Raw genomic sequence first — 21,475 nt, 5'->3', positions numbered from 1 at the left:
TGAGTAGGAACACTTGTACGAACTAATTTTAATCTAGATATAATATCATGAAAATAATATCAAAAGTTGCAGCTCATGTGCCTTTAACATTTGTTTCTCCGGAACAACATACAGAGATGCAAACAAGAGAATATTAGTGCATTGTTCAGTGATGGAGCATTCAACACCATATAAAGGGGTATTGTTGTTATTATACGCAATTAACGATACAGTTTTCCAACTATTACTTTACCAACAATATGAAACGTTATTATTCGACGACCGTTATAAAGACCTTCGTAGTCTCTGATACACTCAATACTGGATAAAAAATATGCATGCATACATTTGACAGGTGGTGTTATAGCCTGTATTCAGTTCATTCACAGATGCAACTGTCGTTGATCAGTCAAACCTTTCTTACTTTCCCTGTATCCTCACCAGAGATTATATTTTTGCAGGCAACCGGAAGTCCATAAATCCAAACGACTGTCAAAGCTTTCTCCTTCTCACCACCTATGGCGAAGGAAAACAAGCGAATGCGCCATCCATGTAAGAAGATAGAATAGTTTTTATTCAAAATATGTGGAACGAAAATGTACAGCGTTTCAAGCGGTCACTGAAATACGTAGAATATACACAGTCCTAGTATTGTCTACGTGGTTGAAGACGTACACAACTGCCAGTTGTCACAAAATTCTACTTTTCACTGAAATACGATCATGGACATGTCAGATGTCGACTGAAAGTAATAACAGGTGGAAACATCAAGGACAATTGTAGCCGGTGCAAATTATTATAGTTTTCTATACTATACAAACAAATTGCAATCCCTGGAGCGGAATCTGTCCTGTCTTTAAGAAGGAAAAGTTTAGAATACGAGTGGTGCTAAAATTACTGTCAGTTTATAATGATCAGAGGTAATAATGGCTACCTTAACTATTTTACTGTGAACTTGTCTTACTCTGGGATACGGACAACGTGTACAAGTACAAAGTAATGTACTCATAAAATAAGACAGCTCCCTTTTGTCACTTCAGGTCAAATAGAAGTAAAAGTAAGACCAGACGGTATCATTCCGAAGGAAGGGAAACGTGTTAGGGAGGTTTCTGCTGCCTTCTACTCCAACGAACATACAAAAGAAAATGCGGTATTGGTTGGGAAACAACTAGATCAACGCAGAGATGGTATGAAGTTACATCAAATAGGTAAAGGCAGCATTTCATATATTATGGATTGCCAGTCATCAAAAGCCCTGGAGTCCTTGATGAGTGACTATTCAAGTGGAAGTCTTCACAGGATGGTGAAGAGCACATTTATGTCTGACAGGCTACTGGACGAGATTGGAGCTCTCTACCTGTCGTTAGGAACATCAATTGACCATACAGAGTATCTGCTATGTCAGGAGGAATTGGCAGACACTGAAGGTACATATTCTTATGACGTTTACACATCATAGCATAGATGTGTAGACTGGCAACAAATAAAGACTTGTGATAAAGTCGAACAATGCGATTGGTAGACAGGTCACGTATGTGTCTCTATCTTTGCGTAAATGGTTTTTAAAATGTTGTTTGGGATGCGTATGTGTAGATCAGTATTATTAAAGACGTTTGCTAGTGCGTAAATCTTTTTACTGATGAGTAGACTGACATATGCAAAACAAATAATACACGAAACGTACATTTGATATACTTTTATACATAAGACTTCACGTATGAGCTCTCAAAATACTGTCTGCATTATTAATGTAAATTTAAACTTTACGACATGGAACAGTAATCACTTAAAATGTCTCTAAGCTTATAAGAAATGCAGTCAATCCGTAACAATTGCAATTAGGACCTTTCCTATGCCCAGGCAAATAAAGCTCCACTCATAATTTGAAAATGTAAATAGACACAACTCTCCAACTGCAATGCCCCTTTTGACATTCCCTGCAAAATTATTGAGTTATACAAGTGAGATTCCATAATGCTGAGATCTAGTTTGGAGAAAACTACTTTGTTATCTTCTACTTTAATGGTTATCATTCATTTCTGTATATAGGTGAGAAGATATACCATCTATCCGTCGACGAGATTGAAGAAATGAACCAGAAAATTGAATCTGAAATTCCAGCGCAAATGGCCAACGTTACAGTGAAGCAGGCAGAAATAAGGCAGAAAGCTAGAGACAGAGATATTCTAAGAGGAATGTCAGTCGAAGAGGACAAAGCTAGAGCTTCTGAACTTGATGAACTTATGAATGAATGGATTCAGATAAAGGAACAGTTACAACAATTGAATGATACTCATTCTGATTTAGTTTTCGATCGCAGAGAGTTCACTCAAAATGTCGGAGCCATAGTCGATGAAGTTGACATTCCTTTAGAAATAAAGCAAGAACTAATGGCTGCTTTCCTAAAGTTCCTGCCTGTAGGTACAGACAAGACCAACAAGCCTGGCCAAAAGCTGGTGATAGAGGGAGACTTACTCATGGAATATGTGGAGAACACCATTCTTGACTTTAACATTCCTACAGAGACGAAAGAAGATATGAAGGAGCGATTCAGAATGATGATAAAGAAAAAGTCAGGGAAGTCGACTGTCACCGAAAGTTTGGCTGCAAAGCAAGAAATCTGAATGAGCGTATCCTGGCAATCGTTGATGACGCTGATATTCCTGGTGAACAGAAAGAGGTCTATCATAAGCTGAGGCATGTTAAAAGAGGTATGTTAAGCTATAAAACGAATTAACATTATAACATTTTACAATCTGAATAGTTGAACCTTGCTATAATCTTGAAACATGGAAAATGCTAAAGGTATACAACGGAGAGTAAATATTGTGAGCATATTAGAATATGAGCTATTCGGGACTGAAGAAAATTACAGTGGGGAGGCCAGTGTTTTGTGGCTTTGTCGAATTTTTCGCAAAAGCATTTTTGAATGGTCATGATATTTCATGCATGCCTTTGGGGTAACCATTTTTATATCACTATAAGCAGGCAAGATGTGGCCGATAGAGGTTTTTGTGCAACAATACAAAATCATAATACTTGCAAGTCTTACTGATACTTTATGTAAATGTACTTTGCTTGAAATGGGAGATAAAAGGGCATGTGTTTGATTAACGAATAAAGGAAGTCTCTGGGTAAAATATGAACATTTATTGCAATATATTAGCAATATCTGTGCATTTATAAACGTTACGTTCGATAATTAATATAATTATAGCAAGTGCTTATGTGTTTGACCAAAAATATGGATCAACTATACATGGTAAGGAAAACTAAACTAGGGCATGAAAGGAAGTATATTAGAACCAGTGAGAGACCTACAATACATTGCACAAAATGAACTGAAATAATACAGTAAATTTTAGAATCCAAACTCTAGAAAAAAATTATATCTCACTAGCATGAGATATTTGATGTCCAGCAACTCACAGCAAAGAGAACATGACAGTCTCTTCAAAATGCTATGACTTAACAGAGAACTGAAGACTGATTTCAGTGAACATGTAACTCCAGCCATATAACGTGGAAACTGCTGATGTTTGCTAAGCATGAGCGCAGTTCAGAAGCAACAAGACATTGACAATGGCATAGTTCCCACTTGTAAGTGGGAATTTGTCAGTGAATGTAACTAAATTGGAGTCGCTATGATGCACATAAAAAAGAAATGAGGGCATGAGACTTATGCATAATTGGATGTTATTGTAAACATGAATAAGACATCAGTTTGAATGGCATAGGCTTATTTTTTAAACAAAGTTTCATGTACTGGCTCTTGAAATGTCAAAAACAAGTCATTGTCAATGACATAGTCCCCACTTGTAATAGGAGTATTAGTCTTGATTGGGCAGGGAAATGAGGTCATTAAGAAGTATCACTGGAGTGTATATGTTCAGATCTATGGACACATAGGTCTATGTCATTGTTCCCAATTTGAACAAGAGGCATGTATAAGTTATGGTTCTAAATCAGGAAAAAGATCAGACCTCTAGTTGTATTGGCCAGCCAAGAAATACGTATGTGCATAATAAATGAGGTACAAGATGTGACATCTTAAGGTCTATTATCCTATCAAAATCAAAGTGTAAAGAACTTGTGGTTACTGAGATATGCATATATATGCATATTGAAGGTCAAAGGTCATCAAGGTCACGTGACATTTTGGAAAAAAAAACAACATTGTATTGCTAATTAATCCATATATGCCAAAATTCAGACCTCCAGCTCTATTGACTTGGCCACAATTATATATGGGCATAATTAACGAGGTTAAGCATGTGTTGTCATAAGTTCTTCCATCCTACTCAATATAAAGGACATAGCACTTGTGGTTACTTATTTATTGACATTATCGTGTATTGTAGGTAAAAGGTTATAGAGGTCACATGACATTTTGTCAAAAAATTTCTATCCTATAGTCTATCCCTATATACTAAAAATCGTACATTTACCTCTATTGGCTTGCTCAAAATTAGATATGCACATAATTAATGAGGTACAATATGTGGCGTCATAAGGTGTCCCATCATACCAAATATGAAGGGTGTAGCATTAATGGTTCCTGAGTTATGGACAAATATGTATATTTGAGGTCAAAGGTCACCGAGGTCACATGACATTTTGTCAAAAAAATTGTATTGCTAAGTTATCCCTACATACCAAAAATCATACCACTAGCTCTATTGGCTTGCTCAAAGTTAGATATGCGCATAATTAATGAGGAACAATATGTGGCGTCATAAGCTGTCCCATCATACCAAATATGAAGGGTCTAGCACTTGTGGTTACTGAGTTATGGACAAATATGTATATTTGAGGTCAAAGGTCACCAAGGTCACGTGACATTTTGTCAAAAAATTGTATTGCTAAGTTATCCATATACCAAAAATCAGACCTCAAGCTCTATCGGCTCGCTCAAAATTAGATATGTGCATAATTAATGAGGTACAATATGTGGCGTCATAAGGTGTCCCTTCATACCAAACATGAAGAGTGTAGCACTTGTGGTTACTGAGTTATGCACAAATATGTATATTTGAGGTCAAGGGTCATTGAGGTCACGTGACATTTTGTCAAAAAAAATGTATTGCTAAGTTATCCCTACAAACCAAAAATCAGACCTCTGGCTCTATTGGCTCGCTCAAAATTAGATATGCACATAATTAATGAGGAACAATATGTGGCGTCATAAGCTGTCCCATCATACCAAATATGAAGGGTGTAGCATTAGTGATTACTGAGTTATGGACAAATATGTATATTAGAGGTCAAAGGTCACGTGACATTTGTCAAAGTGTCTGAGATATCTGCATGAACGGATGGACTCACATGGATGGACTCACGGACTGACATGACCCAATCTATGAGCCCCCTGGACTTTATCTGTGGGGACTAAAAACTGTGTCACTGCATCCTTTTTGCAATATGAATACTATGAGAAACTAAATTTTTATTTTTCTTGGCCTTATACATGGGAGTCTATGGACTGCCTTATACATGGGAGTCTATGGACTGCCTTATACATGGGAGTCTATGGACTTCCTTATACATGGGAGTCTATGGACTGCCTTATACATGGGAGTCTATGGACCGCCTTATACATGGGAGTCTATGGACGGCCTTATACATGGGAGTCTATGGACTGCCTTATACATGGGAGTCTATGGACTTCCTTATACATGGGAGTCTATGGACTGCCTTATACATGGGAGTCTATAGACCGCCTTATACATGGGAGTCTATGGACTGCCTTATACATGGGAGTCTATGGACTGCCTTATACATGGGAGTCTATGGACTTCCTTATACATGGGAGTCTATGGACTGCCTTATACATGGGAGTCTATGGACCGCCTTATACATGGGAGTCTATGGACGGCCTTATACATGGGAGTCTATGGACTGCCTTATACATGGGAGTCTATGGGGGTGAAAACTAAAAAGTCCTCTAACACGGCCAAATTTGATCGCATTGTGAAACAAATCGACGTGCATCTGTATGAGGTAGGGTACTATCCTTGTACCAAGTTTGAACGAAATCGCTCCAGGCGTCTCTGAGATATCTGCGTGAATGGACGGACGCACGGACGGACGGACGGACGCACGCACGGACGGACGCACGGACGGACGCACGGACATGACCAAACCTATAAGTCCCCCCGGACGGTGTCCGTGGGGACTAATGACCTGACTGGTACAGGCATGTCCGAGTAATGGCTCTTGACATAAAAAAATCAGAATGCTAGATAAGAACCAAATGTTAATTACAGAAAAGATCTGCTATAATTAGCTACTGACACTACTAAAATAAATGCCTTTTATGAAAAATCATTAATTATGCAAATCAGCATTTAATCTCTGTATGCCATATCACTACTGGAAGATCAACATCTGTACCAAGTTTCTTCAAATTTGGTACAGCATCTCTAGACATATCATACTAATTATGAAAGTTTTTCAAATATGCAAATTGGCAATGAATTCAAATGATACTACTTTGAATGTCTTTGCACAGTAAAACAGTACTGTAAGATGAACATATGTACCAAGTTTCATCAATTTTGATGCGGTATTTCTGAACATAGCCAACTAATTAGAACAGTTCATTAAATATGATAATTAGCAATAAATTTGAATGACACTGATAAATGTCTTCATTCAAATGATAAAGCAATGTGTGCTCAACATTTGTACTAGGTTTCATGAGATTTGATAAATAATTTCTTGACATACCAGCCTAATTACAAACATCATTAAATAGGGCTTATATAAACAGGTCACTGTCATCAGTAGATTTCGAGTTCTGATTTTTCCAGAATGACAAATCAAAGACTGACAGATAAACTGACAGACACAAACTGCTGGACTGATGACATTGGTTTCAGTGCAAGTACCGGTACATGTAGGGCATATTTAGACCTGTACTTTAAATAATAATACAAAAGATTTAGTTAAATTATAATACCAAATAAACAGATGTAAGTTAAACTGGCTAGCAGTGATTGTGAATCTTGTTGAACATATCAATTCTGTACTGCATCCCTAATATTATATTCAGAATATATTCGGTCACCCGTGGCAACTTGGAGCTAAAGCTCATGATGTGAATGAGACAGGAAGCATCACTCAGTATGTACATGTATGTTTGCGTGTAAAGTCTCTTAAATCCTCAACTTCTTCATTCTATATCCTTGTGTGAAGTCTCTTCAAATGAGAAACATAATACATTATCTTCCTCGTTGTGACTGTCAACCATTATCAAGGCAATGTTCAAGTTGTGTTCATTTTATCAAAAATTTCATTGGATCCATGAATATTAGTATTTGACATTGTGTCAGTCTTCATCAGAATTTCACTCACTGTAAGTTTCAAAGTGTGGCAGTGGTCATCAATTCTGTAGTCTGAGCATCATCAATACTGCCCTCAGAGTCAATAAAAATTTCAACTCTATATTCATCATTACAAGTATGACTGTGGAATATTATTTCATATTTTCCTCTTCACTGTATTGCAATAGGTGGTCCTGAAGATTCTGAAAGATATAAATAAAGATGTGGTTTAAGTCAACTTTTGCATTATCTGATACTTTTAGTTTTATGAGAGTGGAATTTCAACTCTCCTACTAAGTACCACTGGTAACCTCATTCTTTTAATAGGCTTTACTGGCATTAAACATTTCGATGGTACTGTTGATTCCCTGTGTGCAGACACTCATGATCAGTGACTGCAGTACTACAACCCCACTACAACACTCAGTCACACTGCCTGTATACCAACAGTCAGTGAATGCAGTCCTACAACCACACCACAATACTCAGTCGCACTGCCTGTATACCATCAGTCAGTGAATGCAGTCCTACAACCCAACCACAACACTCAGTCACACTGCCTGTATACCAACAGTCAGTGAATGCAGTCCTACAACCCAACCACAACACTCAGTCACACTGCCTGTATACCAACAGTCAGTGAATGCAGTCCTACAACCAAACCACAACACTCAGTCACACTGCCTGTATACCAACAGTCAGTGAATGCAGTCCTACAACCCAACCACAACACTCAGTCACACTGCCTGTATGCCAACAGTCAGTGAATGCTGTCCTACAACCCAGCCACAACACTCTGTCACACTGCCTGTATACTAATAGTCCGTGAATGCAGTCCTACAACCCAACCACAACACTCAGTCACACTGCCTGTATACAACATTCAGTGAATGCAGCCCTACAACCCAACCACAACACTCAGTCACACTGCCTGTATACCAACAGTCAGTGAATGCAGTCCTGCAACACAACTACAACACTCATTCACACTGCCTGTATACCAACATTCAGTGATGCAGTCCTACAACCCAACCACAACACTCTGTCACACTGCCTGTATACCAACAGTCCGTGAATGCAGTCCTACAACCCAACCACAACACTCAGTCACACTGCCTGTATACCAACAGTCAGTGAATGCAGTCCTACAACCCAACCACAACACTCAGTCACACTGCCTGTATACCAACAGTCAGTGAATGCAGTCCTACAACCCAACCACAACACTCAGTAACACTGCCTGTATACCAACAGTCAGTGAATGCAGTCCTACAACACAACCACAACACTCAGTCACACTGCCTGTATACCAACAGTCAGTGAATGCAGTCCTACAACCCAACCACAACACTCAGTCACACTGCCTGTATACCAACAGTCAGTGAATGCAGTCCTACAACCCAACCACAACACTCAGTTACACTGCCTGTATACCAACAGTCAGTGAATGCAGTCCTACAACCCAACCACAACACTCAGTCACACTGCCTGTATACCAACAGTCAGTGAATGCAGTCCTACAACCCAACCACAACACTCAGTCACACTGCCTGTATACCAACAGTCAGTGAATGCAGTCCTACAACCCAACCACAACACTCAGTCACACTGCCTGTATACCAACAGTCAGTGAATGCAGTCCTACAACCCAACCACAACACTCAGTCACACTGCCTGTATACCAACAGTCAGTGATGCAGTCCTACAACCCAACCACAACACTCAGTCACACTGCCTGCATGCCAACAGTCAGTGAATGCAGTCCTACAACCCAACCACAACACTCAGTCACACTGCCTGTATGCCAAAAGTCAGTGAATGCAGTCCTACAACCCAACCACAACACTCAGTCACACTGCCTGTATACCAACAGTCAGTGCATGCACTCCTACAACCCAACCACAACACTCAGTTACACTGCCTGTATAACAACAGTCAGTGAATGCAGTCCTACAACCCAACCACAACACTCAGTCACACTGCCTGTATACCAACAGTCAGTGAATGCAGTCCTACAACCCAACCACAACACTCAGTCACACTGCCTGTATACCAACAGTCAGTGAATGCAGTCCTACAACCCAACCACAACACTCAGTCACACTGCCTGTATACCAACAGTCAGTGAATGCAGTCCTACAACCCAACCACAACACTCAGTCACACTGCCTGTATTAAAAGTCAGTGAATGCAGTCCTACAACCCAACCACAACACTCAGTCACACTGCCTGTATACCAACAGTCAGTGAATGCAGTCCTACAACCCAACCACAACACTCAGTCACACTGCCTGTATACCACAGTCAGTGAATGCAGTCCTACAACCCAACCACAACACTCAGTCACACTGCCTGTATACCAACAGTCAGTGAATGCAGTCCTACAACCCAACCACGACACTCAGTCACACTGCCTGTATACCAAAAGTCAGTGAATGCAGTCCTACAACCCAACCACAACACTCAACAACACTGCCTGTATACCAACAGTCAGTGAATGCAGTCCTACAACCCAACCACAACACTCAGTCACACTGCCTGTATACCAACAGTCAGTGAATGCACTCCTACAACCCAACCACAACACTCAGTCACACTGCCTGTATACCAACAGTCAGTGAATGCAGTCCTACAACCCAACCACAACACTCAGTCACACTGCCTGTATACCAACAGTCAGTGAATGCAGTCCTACAACCCAACCACAACACTCAGTAACACTGCCTGTATACCAACAGTCAGTGAATGCAGTCCTACAACCCAACCACAACACTCAGTCACACTGCCTGTATACCAACAGTCAGTGAATGCAGTCCTACAACAAACCACAACACTCAGTCACACTGCCTGTATACCAACAGTCAGTGAATGCAGTCCTACAACCCAGCCAAAACACTCAGTCACACTGCCTGTATACCAACAGTCAGTGAATGCAGTCCTACAACCCAACCACAACACTCAGTCACACTGTCTGTATACCAACAGTCAGTGAATGCAGTCCTAAAACCCAGCCAAAACACTCAGTCACACTGCCTGTATACCAACAGTCCGTGAATGCAGTCCTACAACCTAACCACAACACTCAGCAACACTGCCTGTATACCAACAGTCAGTGAATGCAGTCCTACAACCCAACCACAACACTCAGTAACACTGCCTGTATACCAACAGTCAGTGAATGCAGTCCTACAACCCAACCACAACACTCAGTCACACTGCCTGTATACCAACAGTCAGTGAATGCAGTCCTACAACCCAACCACAACACTCAGTCACACTGCTTTTATACAGACACTCAGTGAATGCAGTACTACAACCCAACCACAACACTCAGTAACACTGCCTGTATACCAGCAGTCAGTGATGCAGTCCTACAACCCAACCACAACACTCAGTCACACTGCCTGTATACCAACAGTCAGTGAATGCACTCCTACAACCCAACCACAACACTCAGTCACACTGCCTGTATACCAACAGTCAGTGAATGCACCCGTAGAAAACTGAACGACTTATCAAGCAGTTACGTAGTGATTAGGTCTGTACCGACCCAAAACGACCTATTTTGGGGAAAATAAGTGGTTGGAACTTCATACATACTTATTTTGTGATCATACATACCTAATTGTTTTACGTCCGGAGAGCATAACCACTTATTTTGTTATCTACTTGGTCAAAATAAACAATTCCGTTTAATTTCCTACAGACTTATGTTGTTGCAGGCCGGTGTCGCGTATTTTAAGTCTGCACAATAAATACGCTGCATATTCGGAAATGTGTGATAGTTGATTTTGATTTTGAAGTTCAACAAATTGTGTGAAAAACTACCATTTGACTTTGATCGGTACAGAAAATCAATCACTGACTTTTCATGTACGTTTTGCGAATGATCAGTTCTCATTGAAAAGCGTAACTGTTTCTACAGAAAAAAAGACAAAAAACGATCAGACAGTTCGTGTCCGTGTCGGCTACATGGACGATCTGCCAAAAAACGCTTTGCGAAAAATGAACGTTGAGCTCGACGTAAAATATGCTTGAACTTATTTCACGTGCGTATCTCCCTTTAAAAGCCTAGTCTTTCAAAGAACTGCAACTAAAAAATAACGTATATCTGGTTCTTTTGTGTTTTCTTACCGGGCCCTTTCAAACATGAACTACGAGTCCGATCACAGAGTAGATTGAAAGCTTACGACTACGTATGATGCCAGGCAGCTATCCAAGCGTAATAAGCATAGTTTCAACATCGACTCACACCGGACGTGCGCGATGAAAGTCATCATCGAGCCAAGTTTGTAAGTCACGAGACTTGTATGTCGGAGACGTTTTTGCAGAGCGTTGTGATGATCTGGTAAAGGTTTACATGTAATGGATTTTTCTGTCGTTTTAGCTTTTCAAACGCGAGCTCGCATCCCGGGCTCGCATACAGCTAGCTGTGTTCGATCACGTTGCTAGCTGGCTGAGTGTGTGGGTGACATGGGTCATCAGACTTTGAACCCAGGACTTTAGAATCACGCCTGATGATGTCATAGATCATGTGAAGACTTCTTTATGATTGGTCAGATTATTGTAGATCATGTGAAGATTTCTTTATGATTGGTCAAGTTGCCAAAAGGTCACGGGTCAAATCCTAAGCGGCAAATTAAATCTGACACTGGGACGTTTTGAGTGAGAGAGAAAATCGTCACCTCTTTCCGCTCTGATTTTGACACAGTTTCGCGTAAAATTACCGTAGGACATAATCATTCAGGGTATGTACAGGTTAGCTATGAATTTAAAACCAACAAACAGCGTTTACGATGCGTTGATGGCCCTTGGATGACCGATTCTGAGATCGACCGCAATATCGTCCCGTAGAACACGAACACAACCCATATGCATTGTTCGATCGGAGCATGGAGGCAGGATAGACCGAAGAGATTCTTTAAAAATTCGGTAAGTAATTTCCAATACGCCTTATCCACGAGTTGTCTCTGTAATTTTCGCAGTTTTCACTTCTTTAGTCACGCTATATTGATGTCATTCTTGGCGAACCCTGTTCAAGTATACGAAACGAACGGACAGTGTTGGCAAAAATTAAACCATGATGGAGGTTGGTACCTCAATATAGACAGTGAAGTGTTACTCCACACTGTCACTGTCTATCTCTGTGCGTTAATTACAAGGAGAGTTGTAGTAACGAATAGAGCCAGGCTATTATCTGTTATTTTTACTCATTGATTCAAAATTTTGACCGGATTGATGATATACAACAGATACTCATATATTTTTATTATTTAAACTTTGACCTGGTTTTAATATTATAAAGGGATACTTTTTGATTTACATTTCTTCTGTTTGAGATGTGCTGAACCCTGGGCCCAATCACCACCAGTCAGTAGTTGTAGTTTGGAATGGCGTGTCACTAATCAATGGGGAGAATGAGGCTGAAAAGCAAAGATTTGGTAATCACAACGAACATAATTTATAGATATGTCATGAGTGTTTTTATCAGAAGGTAAATTATTTTATATAAATTATTATAATTTCATTTAAGCACGTGAATGCTCTTTCCATGAATTTTATATAAAGGATAGTCGACGAAGTACAAGCAATTTCACTCTCCACATGTAATGCATCCTTGTCTGTTATTTATCATTTTTATTCTCAGTGTATCTATCGGCAAAGGCCAAGAAGCTGAACAGACCAATGTGAAGTTTCAGAACAAGATCGGAAAGTATAAGGATGGCATCAAAAACAACTTGTGATAATGTGAACAATCAAATGCAGACTTTAAGACGTGTTCTGTTGGGTTTTTCACATGAACCTCCCCTTCCCACTATGAAATAAAGAGCTTGCAAACTTGACATCAGAGAACTGCTTCTTGTGTTGTCTTGTTGCTTCTTGTGCTGTCTTGTTCCCTATGTTGAGGTAAGACTAATTTTTAGTTTCTTACATGGCAAGTCTATCCACTACAGTTCATTACAAAATGATTCTGAACCGAGTAAATTTGTAATGGATGGAAGTATTGGGAAGGCTACTATGTACACTGTCCCATGAACTCTGCTGGAAGCTGCCCTCTGTCTTGGGTATCACTGTCCATTTTTCAGTTGTTGACCTGGTATATCAAGTTTAGAAGCATGATAATTATGATCATACATAAAATGTTGGATGTGGCTGCATCACGACACTGTTGTCAATTCCTGGTTTTGCAATTTTTTCATGCATCGAGACTTGAATATATAGGCATCATGTATGCTAATTTTTAAGAACATACATACTTATTGTCAAGAAGTATGTATATATGCTAAAATATGTAAATTTTACATACCAATTTTACCTGCTTATATATGCTAATTAATATATGTAAATTTTACATACCAATTTTACCTGCTTATATTTACGCGCTTTAAGTATGTATTGTTAAGTGGTTATGCTAATTTTTAGGTCTGTATGGCCGATGCCTACCTAGCTAATTTACATTTTTCGGCCTATACACATACTTAGTAGTATGTACAGACCTAACTTTGGCCATAGACAAAAGGAACAAGTCTGTAACGAAACAAGTAGGTATCTGCCACAAAAAACAACTTATATACAGACTTATTTACAGACTTATGGATAACTTAAATAAGTATGTGAGTTTTATAAGGGCAGTCCTACAACTCAACCACAACACTCAGTCACACTGCCTGTATACCAACAGTCAGTGAATGCAGTCCTACAACCCAACCACAACACTCAGTCACACTGCCTGTATACCAGCAGTCAGTGAATGCAGTCCTACAACCCAACCACAACACTCAGTCACACTGCCTGTATACCAACAGTCAGTGAATGCAGTCCTACAACCCAACCACAACACTCAGCAACACTGCCTGTATACCAACAGTCAGTGAATGCAGTCCTACAACCCAACCACAATACTAAGTAACACTGCCTGTATACCAACAGTCAGTGAATGCAGTCCTACAACCCAACCACGACACTCAGTCACACTGCCTGTATACCAACAGTCAGTGAATGCAGTCCTACAACCCAACCACAACACTCAGTCACACTGTCTGTATACCAACAGTCAGTGAATGCAGTCCTAAAACCCAGCCAAAACACTGAGTCACACTGTATACCAACAGCAGTGTTTGAAATTCGTGGAAAATATCAACCAGTCAACAGGACTGGTAACTTTAAAAAGTTGCCTATCCTGCTAAAAACTTGCAAGTCCTGATATTATGCCTGCAATTTAACGCAATCAAATACAACTAAGAGTTACCTATACTGTAATAGGCTATTACCTTGTCTGTGAACAAATGAAGATGGGATATGGAATCATCTTTACTTTAAACAACCTTTATTTATAAACAAACATCAATTGCAAGGTACATACTGCATAATACGTGTAATTTACTTTGTATTCACAATGCGTATTATCAGTTTCTATGTATAACAGAATACAATCATATATTTAAAGTCATGAGTCTGGGAGAAAACAGGTACACAATGTACACAGTTTTGCATGAGCATGAGCGTTTCTGAATAGTTTTATAGACAGCTTATCAAATAGTTCAGTGTTCATCGATTGCAGTATCTTTTTCACTACCGAGTCACCTGGAGCAGCATTTTTTGCATCGAGGTACATATTTATACCCCTCTGAAGTTTCATGCGTTTTCAGAGCCTCGTGTCTGAGATTTGTAGAGCCTCTCACGAATGAACCATTCGAGTATTTTTTGTACTTGGCAATGGCATGAATGGGCGCGTACCAGGGTTTTACATCACTTTTTACTTTTGAGAGTCCCTGGGACCCCTGGTGTTAGAAAATGGGAGTCCTACATCAAAATATGGGGGTCCCAATTTATTTCACAAGAATATTTTAGTGTTTATCCATGCCATGGTCTTCACTGTGTTCAATTAGTATTAAAACACGGCAAATGGTTGCACATTTCTTAAAATAACTCTTGCATGAAAATTCTAGTTCATACTGAGGGCCCTCATTGATCAATTCAAAGAACACTATTCATAATTGAAATTATCTCATAACTTTAATGACAAAAGTTCACAACGTTGTGAAATTTGAAGAAGTATTCAAATTTGGCAAATTGACAAGAAGGTAAGTAATTCCATATTCTGAAATGGCATTCACCTAGCAAGTCCAGTAGGTTTGAGTTCACACTCTGCCAGCAGCTCCTTCGGCAAATAACCTAGCAGTGTTCATGAAGTCAAAATCATCTATGATGGGGCCAACCAGTTTGATGAACATTAGTCTATTAAGCCTTTGAGGATTGAGTCTATTTCGTGCCCTCTGTTTGATGGCATTTTGTACTGAAAAGCCCCTTTCACATGGGGCAGAGGACACTGGTATGACAAGAGCAATTTTAGCAAGAATGGCAAAATCAGGATACTCCTCTGTAAAATCAGTTAGCAACAGCTTGATATACATGTCAAAATTCAGTGCGTCCCTATGAGATCTTGTGAAGTGTTTGTAAAACAGAAAGTGTACCCCAGCTCTATCAGCATCAATACCTGGTGTATTGTTATAATGATTCAACAGTTGATCAAGCTGGTTGACCCCATAGTCAGGTAGGTTGGCCACATTGTCAGGATATCTGTGTGGGTTGAGAATCACATCAAAACATTCCAGAATATTCATCTCATCATCTGGAAATCTGCTATCTAAATTATGCAGCAGTTTGTTGATATAATTTGCTCGTACACTACAGAACCTCTGTCTGAGTGGCTGATTGTCAGTGATTTGAATGTTTTTGTATGTGTTTTTCTGACCATTGCCAGGAACATCACCCAAATCATTAAAGACTTCTCTGACAGTGTGTGAATCATTAGTCATTGTATTCAATGTGTCCCTAGTAGACTGAACACTTTTTTTGATATGGGATAGGTTGACAGAATCTTTCTGAAATGTAAGGCTCAAAATTCCTATCACAGTAAGGACATCAATCAATAAGGCAGTGAATAGCAGAAACAATGAATTAGAGACAAATTTCAACAGCCCATCAGCCTTTCCCCCTTTTTTGTCACTCGCAAGTGCCAAGGCAATTGGCTCAAAACTGATGAAAATCATCTTGACAGCTGATTCAACCGACAACCAACGAACAGATGTAGGCTCAGTAATTTGTTTTGCCTTCCCATTCAACAGAGTTTGAATTTCTCTAAGTTTGTCATATCTCACACTAGAGTCATTGAAGTATTTATACAATGAATGGATTATATTATGATATTCTTTGCAATATTCAATATCTCTGCCTGCTTGAGAAGCAGCAAGATTCAATCGATGTGCAACACAATGCACTTGAACAAGGTTCAAACGACCGGTCATTACGGCCGCCCCGTCTGTTCCTAGTTCGTATATTTTGTCTACGGCCGCGTCACAGATTTCTTTGCTAATCAAAAATTCAATCAAGGCGGTTTCGACCCCTGCAGCAGTGGCATCTGTAATTTGCTGGTTACCGAGGAAAGAAACATTCGCCTCGCCATTCTGAATATATCGAACATATATAGCAAGTTTCTTATGAACGGTAATGTCTCATCCAACATTATACCGATGAAGTCACTTGCATGTATACTATCAATCAGGGACTTCTCGATCACACGTTGAATACACTCTTCAAACTCCATAACTATCTGAGGACGTTTGTAATATTCGATGTCTAAGCCGTTCAGATTCTGTAGATGCATGATGTCAGTGAATACATCGCACGGAAGGTCACGTTTAGCGATCAGGTAAACAGTACGTAATTGTGCAGCGTACGCCTCGAGTTCGTTACTCTTACCCTGCAACTGCCGGTCCTCTGCAGATTTGCAAGCAGTAGTAAATTGCGACCTGAAGCTTAGGATTTTAACACTTGTGAGATGACTTTTCGAGTCCTGATGACGAGTGAGAGTTGAATGTTGGAAATTGGAACAACCTTCCGTGAACGGGCATGTGACATTCGCTTTCAAACATACATCGCATTCCATGACGTTTCGCTCTTCAGAATATCGAAGCCATTTAAACCTATCGAGCCAACTTCTGTTGAATGTTCGTAATTTTGCTGACTTGGCCGGGGGACCTGATGTACATGTATCAGTATCGCATGGCGTAGCTGCTGTTTCGGCCTCGACCAAACCCGCATCGTGCTGGTTGCTGCGGCCGCCGAAAAACTTTCGCAGATCGGCCTGTTTTGGGTGTTTGACACGACCCGCCATGATGCATAAACATACATGTGTTAATCGACGCAAACAAGAAATCGACCAATTAAGAATCAGTTTACATTTTGAAAGTCACTTTTTACGGTTATAAAATTTGTTTCCGCGGGTACCATTGGTCATCAAACAGTGGAGGCCAATGCACTACGGAGCATTCCATTAAAGTATGGGGTCGGTAAGGTTTACTGGGATGTGTTTTACGTGTTCAGCAGCTTCGCGAGATATACACCATGTACACTAGCAACAGATATTTCTGCGTCCGAAGGGACTCGTAGTTTAGTTTTTGAGGGGTCCTGCGTCCGGTTTTATGCGTAAAGGACGCAGAAATGCGCGTCATGTAAAACCCTGGCGCGTACACAGTTGTGCATAATTTGCAGTACAACTTCTGCTCGTGGGCACTATCGTCGGTGACTAAACAATCTTTAAATTCAATATTCCATGACTGAACAATTGTTCTCTTACGTTTCGTGGCATCATACTCCCTGTTTGCCCGTAAGGTTTCCTCCGGTGTTCTTCGTTTAGCCGGGAGAGTTGGTAGGCCTAGATAATAACGGATCGTAATTCCTCAAAACTTAACACCTCGCAATTATGTGTTATTGTCGATTGCCACAGTACTTTGAAACTCATGCAAAATCTACTTTGATTGGTTGATTTTCAAGGTCATGCGTCATTTTGTACAATCGGCTTGTTTCTTACTTGCAATACATGAACTGAGGAGGGGCAAATGATAGGGTTGGCGGCGCAATCCAGGACGGCCAGTGTCACATAACGGTCTATGAAGTATGATCAGCCAAAGTTAATTGTTGACCCCACGGTGAATTCAACCTGTCCGACGGACTGGTAACTTTTTTTATTTTACCAGTCCAGTGGAAAAATAGCCAGTCTCGGACTGCCGACAGGCGTTATTTCGAACACTGCCAAAAGTCAGTGAATGCAGTCCAACAACCCAACCATAACACTCAGTCACACTGCCTGTATACCAACAGTCAGTGAATGCAGTCCTACAACCCAACCACAACACTCAGTCACACTGCCTGTATACCAACAGTCAGTGAATGCAGTCCTACAACCCAACCACAACACTCAGTAACACTGCCTGTATACCAACAGTCAGTGAATGCAGTCCTACAACCCATCCACAACACTCAGTCACACTGCCTGTATACCAACAGTCAGTGAATGCAGTCCTACAACCCAACCACAACACTCATTCACACTGCCTGTATACCAACAGTCAGTGAATGCAGTACGTCCTACAAACCAATCACAACACTCAGCAACACTGCCTGTATAGCAACAGTCAGTGAATGCAGTCCTACAACCCAACCACGACACTCAGTCACACTGCCTGTATACCAACAGTCAGTGAATGCAGTCCTACAACCCAACCACAACACTCAGTCACACTGCCTGTATACCAACAGTCAGTGAATGCAGTCCTAAAACCCAACCACAACACTCAGTCACACTGCCTGTATACCAACAGTCAGTGAATGCAGTCCTACAACCCAACCACAACACTCAGTCACACTGCCTGTATACCAACAGTCAGTGAATGCAGTCCTACAACCCATCCACAACACTCAGTCACACTGCCTGTTTACCAAGAGTCAATGAACGCAGTCCTACAACCAAACCACAACACTCAGTCACACTGCCTGTATACCAACAGTCAGTGAATGCAGTCCTACAACCCAACCACAACACTCAGTCACACTGCCTGTATACCAACAGTCAGTGAATGCAGTCCTACAACCCAACCACAACACTCAGTCACACTGCCTGTATACCAACAGTCAGTGAATGCAGTCCTACAACCCAACCACAACACTCAGTCACACTGCCTGTATACCAACAGTCAGTGAATGCAGTCCTACAACCCAACCACAACACTCAGTCACACTGCCTGTATACCAACAGTCAGTGAATGCATTTCAGTCCTACAACCCATCCACAACACTCAGTCACAATGCCTGTATACCATCTGTCATGCAGTGAATGCAGTCTACAACCCAACCACAACAGTTTGCCTGTATACCAACAGTCAATGAATGCACTCCTGTAACCATACATAATACTCAGCAACACTGCCTATACCAACAATGTCAGTAAATGCAAACCTAAAATTCAACCACAATACTTATAGTGTGTCGATTGCCAGTCAGTGAAAACAGTAAAAACTCAGACACAAAAGTTCTCAAAATTTAATGAGGGAGGTTTTCTTCCATTTGTATGATCTGAGATGAACAATCGCAATGACATGCAGAAAATGATCAGAAAATTAGGTCTGAGACCGACATACTCATACCACACTGTTAAGTGTGGTATGTTACTTATACCACACTGTTAAGTGGTATATACCGGTACATGTAGGCCTCCATCACAAACCGAATCTCCTTGTTCCATGAATACCATCGTTTTCAGTCCTACTCAATCAACTTGTTATTTACCCACTTTGAAATACAGAAGTCACAAATTTCTCACATGGAATATTCTTGAAATCTATAATTGGTGTAATAGAGAATAACAGCACATGGATCAATGGTTGCAACACCATTCTTCCTGGGGAAACTGTTTCAACACAGATCTATGCATCAGCCTACCACTAATGCAACAGCCTGCTAAAGCTTACTAAAGAACCATAAATTTATTCTGTTGTGATATTTAAATGCCAACAGACTTGCAAGTCTAGGACAATGTATATGACCCAACTTGGTGGATATCCCACAATGCAATGATGTGAGCATGCTCTGCGCATATCTATATCCATATGCTCAGAGCATATCCATACCCATCACAGCAAGGCAGTGCTGTGTGCACAGATTATAACTAAGGCCATCTTATGTTGAACTTTGACTGTGAAAGAATAACACATACCTTACTTGGTTTGAAGTAAACTCAGTGTTTTTGAATCTGACGACCTTAGATTGCAGAGTAGCAGTGAGATAATGTCACTTCATGTAGCCTGAAAAACAAAAGTTTTGATATTCTGTCATCAAGTGCATATATTTTACACAGCTGAAATGAAGGTATACTGAACTTGCTATAAAAGAGACAAGGTGCTACACTGTACAGTATTTTATTCTGAAGATGTACTTTGTTGTTGCAGTTGCTGATATCCCCCTTGAGTAAGTTGAAGGTAAAATATCATTCTAAAACTTTTGGAAAAATACAGTCCCATATTGATTAATATCCACCGAAAACTAAACCTCTAGCCCATGTCATTTCTGATATACTCGGTAGCAAGTCAAAGATTGTTGAAGATCATCCAGGGCTGTCAATGTTTTTCAGAATAGAAGGGTACAATTGAAAGAATAGGAGGGTACAGCCTTGTGCGGAGCGAAGCAGAGCAAGGCGTGCGCGCAAGCGCACGCGGGGGGAGGCCAGGAGGGGGGTGTCCCCCCTCCTGAAGCTGAAGCTTTTCTAATTATTCATCTTCAATTGGTGGCCTGTGGTGGCACTTTTGAGGGCAATTTACTGTCAAGTTTATTATAACTGAAGTATAAAAAGTAACATGAAATTGAATCTTGTGAAATAAATTATGGAAGACAAACAGAAGTATTACAGAGTTTATATGTTTATTGATACACCAGGTTATTATTATTATTTGCCTACAAATTGTGTTGAATTACAACCTTATGGTTGAATTACAACCTTATGGATTATGGTTCAGATCATAATCTGAACCATAATCAGAATCACTGGAGTACTCATCTAAGCCCAAGGTTTGTATCGGTATAGCAGTACCAGCTGACAATACCTCAATATTGTGTGATTCTCAGGCTGATGAAACAGTAGCTTCAGCAGAAACCACATCTGCAAAAACTATTTCTTCAGATCACGGTCCCTCCACAAAAGACCGTGTTCAGATGTAGCTTTAGAAACTACACCTGCAGAAACTATTTCTTAAGAAACAACATCTGCAGAAAGTAATTCAATAATTGTAATACGTTCCCATTCAAAAACAGCTAATCGTATTAGAATCTAAAAAAAT

General features: G+C 40.2%; 1 protein-coding gene and 1 long non-coding RNA gene across 3 annotated transcripts in view; one reads left to right on the top strand and one right to left on the bottom strand.

The window, feature by feature from the left end:
- The first annotated feature begins 442 nt into the window (after window positions 1-442).
- Window positions 443-21,475, top strand: part of LOC139129764 (uncharacterized) — a 31,521-nt gene continuing 10,488 nt past the window's right edge. The window contains exons 1-3 of one of the 2 annotated variants that reach the window (XR_011551663.1): window positions 443-531; window positions 1,020-1,406; window positions 2,029-2,690. Coding sequence is in view for 1 of the 2 variants with exons in the window: in XM_070695452.1 (XP_070551553.1) it covers window positions 498-531; window positions 1,020-1,406; window positions 2,029-2,603 (996 nt within the window). In the remaining variant the exon portion in view is untranslated. Of the gene's footprint in view, window positions 532-1,019; window positions 1,407-2,028; window positions 2,859-21,475 lie in introns of those variants that run through there. The other variant, XM_070695452.1, reaches the window with a different exon arrangement.
- The window catches only part of LOC139129765 (uncharacterized), a 29,379-nt gene continuing 13,789 nt past the window's right edge, over window positions 5,886-21,475 (bottom strand). The window contains exons 2-3 of the long non-coding RNA XR_011551664.1: window positions 20,359-20,446; window positions 5,886-7,507 (exon numbers count right to left, since the gene is read on the bottom strand). This is a non-coding gene — a long non-coding RNA (uncharacterized lncRNA). The remainder of the gene's footprint in view (window positions 7,508-20,358; window positions 20,447-21,475) is intronic.

The sequence above is a fragment of the Ptychodera flava genome, chromosome 3, assembly GCF_041260155.1.
Source record: "Ptychodera flava strain L36383 chromosome 3, AS_Pfla_20210202, whole genome shotgun sequence".
In the NCBI taxonomy this organism is placed as follows: Eukaryota; Metazoa; Hemichordata; class Enteropneusta; family Ptychoderidae; genus Ptychodera; species Ptychodera flava.
The sequence above is the reverse complement of the archived record's forward strand: the minus strand, read 5'-3'. Positions and strand labels throughout refer to the sequence as shown.